Below are 6,000 nucleotides of genomic sequence, written 5' to 3'. Positions count from 1 at the left end.
GAGATGGGTTTAAGCAGCAAGGTTGGGGGGGACAGGCAATCAATGAAGAGGGAGGGAGGAAGCAATAATGAGGATGCAATAACAAGTGGGAGAGGCTGCTAGGAACTGTGTTGAAAGAGCACCTGGGAGGAGAGAAGACGGCCTGCAGATGCACTCATATGGAGTTCTAGATAGCAAATAGAATTAAAAATACCTTCCGAAGCACGTAGCCAGTGGAAGGATACTGGGCACTAACCACTGGCCAATGACCAGAAGCTGTCCTTGTGCTACACTCCAGGACATGGACAAGCAAAACAGCAAGATGTGCTAAGTGAAAGTGAATTATGTGCTCACCAATCACAAGCATGGAAATGAAAGTGAAGTTGATTCCAATGAATGGTAACTAAAGGTAAGTAATGGCCTTGTTCTAAGCCAATTTTAAGATTTTTTTTCAATCCAGATATTCTGCAAGCACAACACAGCACAAGCGCTGTGGAAGAAAAAACTAAAATAAATGATTGCATATGCTCACCTTGAGGCCAAAGAGGTACATGTGCTTAAACTACCTAACATCAATTTTATGAAGAAAGTTCTGACACAGCGGTGTGCAAGCACTCTGGCAGCGATGAGGTCTAGGGCTGTGGGGCACCATTCTTCTTTGTGATTATGCATATGGTGAGTCAGTTGTGAGACTGGTAAGGTGGAATTTAAAGTGGTACAATGTAAGGGGGCTGGATGACACAGGAGACGTGTTAATTCTACTTTCACTTTTTTCGGAATGCTGTGTGTATTCCTGCACACCGCTGAACATCACTTTGCACTTAAGTGCACTATGGCTTCTCGCAGTTCAGAGGCTCGGGTATGTGGGACTTGTTGAACGCAAATCTTTTCGATTTCTACAGTTAAAAAAACATGGAGCTCGTCGCCCCTACCATTAAAAGACAGATTTTAAAAAGTGCTAGAGTTGTGTTTTCATAATGCTGTTGTTGAAGGATAAAAATACACGAGGTGAGGTGCCATGCGTGTATTTTTGCTTGTGCTTTTCTCCTTGTGCAGGGCAGTGATTGACTTACGTGCCGGATACAGTAAAGCCCCAGAGGCCCCCGGTGCCCCACAGCTCACAAGATGGCCCCTCTGGAATGCGCCTGAGTCTCTCCTCATTGGTCCAGGAAATGTGTCCAGATGTGCAGGCTCTCCATAAAAGAAAGCGGTTACTGGAGCTGCTGGGGATTTGGTAGGGAAGCTCTTTCAGAAGAGAGTAAAATACTAAATATTTTAAATCAAAAAATGTCACGCGTTATTTGCTCTCTGGCGATCTTTGTGTGCCTGGGAGTTGTGTACCATGCCGCGGCTGGAATCGTGATGCCTAAACTGGCGCAAAGGAAACTGTGTGCTGACGAGGAGTGTGTTTGTAAGTATTTCTCATGGCAACACTCGGTCAAAAGAAACTTTGTGCGGCAAAGGAATGTGTTTGCTTGCTTAGCTTCAATTTATGTACATAAATTTAGGTGATATAAGCTACAGGAAGCAGGGGATCTGGTTTTAGGATGCTTATGACCGAATTCATTAAATTTACATATTATTAAATGTTAATGGTCCCAACACTGTTCAATTTTACATTAAATGCTTGTTTAATTTCACATTAAAAATAGATTATAACATTAATGATAAATGTTGTGCTTTTTATAGTTGTTTTTATATATTTTGGTTTCATGATGAATATTTTTAGAACCATTCCAGTTATGTTGTTGTTTTCTTAAAATGTAACTTGCTCAGCACATCATGTGTGGATACAGCGAGTTGAAATCTGGCGCGACGAGCTCTGCTGGTCCTGAGCGGCAGAAGCTCTCTGCAGGTTCTCTCGGTGGCCCACTCTGCACGGACTCATCTGGGGTATTTCAAGAAATCCCCTCTAAGGGCGCCCCTTTGTGTTTTCAGACTCCATTTCTCTTGCCACCGCTGAAGACGATTACAACGCCCCAGACTGCAGATTCATCAACATCAAGCGAGGAGACCTGATTTACGTTTATTCCAAGCTGGTGAAAGAAGAAGAAGCGGGGGAGTTCTGGGCTGGAAGTGTAAGTGTATTGCCCTTTCTAGCAGTTTTAAAACCAATGCACAGTGTACGAAAATAGTTGTAAATGTAAATGATGACGTAGTGTCGGTATGCCTATACCTGCTGATAGTTATTAGTTATACGTTAGGCCATTTTGGGTGTAGGCGTTTAATAAGTAACACACACAGACGTAATGGGTGAGCCCCAATAGATTAAGTTGTGGTAGTTGTAAATTGTTGCCCTGTTTAGTGACTCGGGCCCGAGCCCCAAATTTACTAAGGGAGTCACAACGTACGATATTGTACGGTACTGTTAGATCTGGCTGCCTTAGGGTGGTCATCCCCCAACGTTTTGCTTGCCTCCCTTCACTCTTCTGACACTGTTTTTGCTGCTTTTAGGACTACGCACTTTACCACTGATAACCAGTGCTAAAGTGCATATTCTCTCTCCCTAAAACACGCTAAGATTGGTTCATACCCAATTGGCATATTTGATCTACTGTCAAGTCCCTAGTAAAGTGCATTACATGTGCCCAGGGCCTGTTGAATGGATGCTACTAGTGGGCCTGCAGCACTGGTTGTGCTACCCACATAATCAGCCCCTTAACAATGTCTCAGGCCTGCCATTGCAAGGCCTATGTGTGCAGTTTCACTGCCACTTCGACTTGGCACTTAAAAGTACTTGCCAAGCCTTAAACTCCCCTTTCTCTACATATAAGTCACCCCTAAGGTAGGCCTTAGATAACCCATAGGGCAGGGTGATATGTAGGTAAAAGGCAGGACATGTACATGTATGTTTTATATGCCCCGGTAGTGGAAAACTCCTACATTCGTTTTCCACTACTGTGAGGCCTGCTCCTTTCATAGTATAGCATTAAGGCTACCCTCACATACTGTTTGAGTGGTAGATTCTGTTCAGAAAGGGGTAACCAGGTCATATGCAGTATGGCTAGAATGGTAATAGAAAATCCTGCTTATTGGTGAGGTTGGATCACATATTACTATATTAGAAATGCCACTTTCAGAAAGTGAGCATTTCTCTGCACTTAAAATCCATCTGTGGCTTACAGCCTGTCTCCAATCAACGTCTGGGCTGGGCTGGTTGACAGCTTCCTTGTGCATTTCACCCAGACAACCACAAACACAGGATACTCAGTCGCACCTGCACTCATCTGCATACTGAATGGGTTTTCCTGGGCTGGAAGGATGGAGGGCCTGACATTTACATTTCAAAGCCAAATCACCTACGGGGACCCTGGCACTTCAAAACCACTCTTTGAAGTCTCCCCACTTCAAAGGCATTTTTGAGTATATAAAATGGGTCTCTGACCCCACCAAATCAGACCCTTCTGGACCTAAACCTGCAACCCGCCAACAGGAACTGCCTGGCAGCCCAAAGGACTCATCTGGACTGCTTTGCTGAGAAGGACTGCTGCCCTGCTGTTGCTCTGGTGCCTTGCTGCCTTCTGACTTTGCTGAGAAGTGCTCTCCAAGAGCTTGAATTGAGTTTGCCTCCTGTTTTCTGAAGTCTCAGGGCCAAAAAGACTTCATCTCTTCAGGAAACTCCTTGTGCACCGAAAATCGATGCACAGCCTGCTGGATACGACGCACAGCCGTTTTGCGACTGAGAAATCGCCACACAGCCGAGCCCGAATGACGTAGCCCGACTTCCTGAGTGAAGAATCAACGTAGCACCTGCCTTGTGGTCGGAAATTCGACTCACAGCCTACCGGATGTAAGCACAGCCAAGCCGGAATGACACAGCCTGACTTCCAGAGTGAAGGATCGACACAGCGCTTGCTGTGCGACAGAATATGCGACGCATCACTTACCAGCTCGAAGAAATGCCTGTGACTTCTTCCTGCACGCCCAGGATTTCCCTGCATTGTCCCTGGGCATCAATAAGATCCCTGCATCACCGTGAGGAACCAAGACTGCGTGCCGGAAACTGACTCAAAACCCTTTGCAGAGTGAAAAGAAACAATGCATCGTCTGTGCCGTGTCGGAAAATCCGATACACACCCTATTTTTCCACACATCTCCCCTCTCTTTCTCCCCATCCCATCATATTGCCCCCAGCTTCTCTTAATTTGATAAGATCTCTCACCTACATTATCTCCCTCTGCCCCACCTCCCTCATCCTGCATCTTCTTTCTGATTCTACTCATATCTCCTCCCTCTACATACCCTCAGTCTGTGGCCCTTCCTTCTTATTATTTTCCTACAGTTGGCTTGTACCTAGTCTTTGCTCTTCCCCTGATTTCTTAAAGTGCACTGATTCTGGCTGTACCCTTCAGTCTTTCCAGCTTCTTACATTGTTCCTACCCTTCCTTTGTCTCTCCCTACCTACTCACACTGACCCTACCACTTGCCCTCTCAATATCCTGGAACCCTATAGACTCTGTACCCTCTCATTATACCCCAACCATCTCACCCTGTCACTATAACCTTCAGCATGTTTCCACTTTATTGTTTTTATTCATTTTTGTCATTTTACATGCTCGTTGTCTATGCATTGCTACAGTAACAGTATATGCAGGAAGCTGGCTCTGTATATACTATATAAAAATGAGGTATAGTGTGCAGAGAGTCCAAGTGTTCCCCAGAAGCTTAATAGAGGCTAAGGTAGATAATACTAATGCTCTCTTTTGTGGTAGTGTGGTCGAGCAGTTAGGCTTATCAGAGGGTAGTGCAAAGCATCTGTTGTACACACACAGACATAGAAGAAGCACACACTCAATGACAACTCCAGACCAATGTTTTTTATATAGCATAAATATATTTTCATAATTTATTTCTAGGACCACAGGATTCAAGTTGCAGGTAAGTACATTAATAAATACTTATCTCATATATGAATCGATATGACTTTGTTTGGAATCAGTAAGTTGTACAGTTTAAGAATAAATGGAAATAATCTGTTTTAAAAGTTGACAGTTCAATTTTCAGAAACAGTTCCTATGGGGAAGAAAAGTTAGTACAATTTACAGGTAAGTACTTGACTTACAGTTTCAGTCTCCCGGGGTCAGGAAGTCCACAGGTTGGGGTTCACGTTAACCCCAAACACCCACCACCAGCAACACGGGGCTGGCCTGGTACAGGGGTCAAAGTTGAGGCAAATTTAAAATCGGCTCCTATGGAGGCTGGGGGCACTCGGTTTAAGATCTGCTGGCAATTAAGAACCCATGTCTTTGGAGGACAGACATGGAGGGTTTAGAGGAGCACTGGAGGTGCCACAAGTAGACACCAAACACACATCCTCAGAGGCACAGGGGCGGCCGGGTGCAGGGTGCAAACACAGCGTCAGGCTCCCAATGCTTTCCAGTGAGGGGACCCTGGGGTCACTTAGATTCTTCATGCTGGGTCCAGGGGGGGGTCGGTTCGGGAAAACCACAGGCTGGACACCTGCTGAACATTGCTGCACTGGTGATTGAGTGCTCCAAAGCCTGGGGGCTGCGGATTCAGTGTACCTTTAGGCATCGGATAACTTAGTCCGGACCTATCGCAGTCAGGGGGCAGGCGTCACTGCACATGTTGTCGAGGGGGGCAGGAGAGGTCAACCCAGGGTGTGCACTTGCTCGGAATTGCCTGGTGTTTCTCTCTAGCTGGTTGGGCCACCTGGACACGGGCTGTGGGCGTCGGGTGCAGAGTGGTCAGGACCCACAGATCAGGGGAGACTCAGCAGTCCTTAGATGGAGTTTCTTTCTGGACAGGGTCGCTTGTCCACAGGAGTTCTTGGTCGTCTGTGATGCAGGGCAGCCATCTGGAGCTTGGCAGAGGTTGCTGGTCCTGCTGGATGCGTTGCTGTCTTGTTGCAGGTTCTTTGAAGCAGGAGACTGGACGGTAGGGCTGGGGTCAAGTCAGTTTTCGTCTTCCTTTTTCTCTGCTAGGGTTTCAGCTTAGCAGTCCTTCTTCTTTCTTCTTGTGAGGTCACCAGGAGTCTGACGATATGGGTTCAGGGGGGCT

The 6,000-nt window shown here is 46.1% G+C and overlaps 1 protein-coding gene across 1 annotated transcript in view; it reads left to right on the top strand.

Moving 5' to 3' along the window:
- The first annotated feature begins 1,173 nt into the window (after positions 1-1,173).
- The window catches only part of OTOR (otoraplin), a 54,490-nt gene continuing 49,663 nt past the window's right edge, over positions 1,174-6,000 (top strand). Inside the window, exons 1-2 of the mRNA XM_069234089.1 lie at positions 1,174-1,390; positions 1,918-2,057. Of these exons, the coding sequence (XP_069090190.1) occupies positions 1,267-1,390; positions 1,918-2,057 (264 nt within the window). The 5' untranslated portion in view covers positions 1,174-1,266. The remainder of the gene's footprint in view (positions 1,391-1,917; positions 2,058-6,000) is intronic.

The sequence above is a fragment of the Pleurodeles waltl genome, chromosome 5 (genome assembly GCF_031143425.1).
Source record: "Pleurodeles waltl isolate 20211129_DDA chromosome 5, aPleWal1.hap1.20221129, whole genome shotgun sequence".
In the NCBI taxonomy this organism is placed as follows: domain Eukaryota; kingdom Metazoa; phylum Chordata; class Amphibia; order Caudata; family Salamandridae; genus Pleurodeles; species Pleurodeles waltl.
This window is presented reverse-complemented; position numbering and strand designations above follow the sequence as displayed.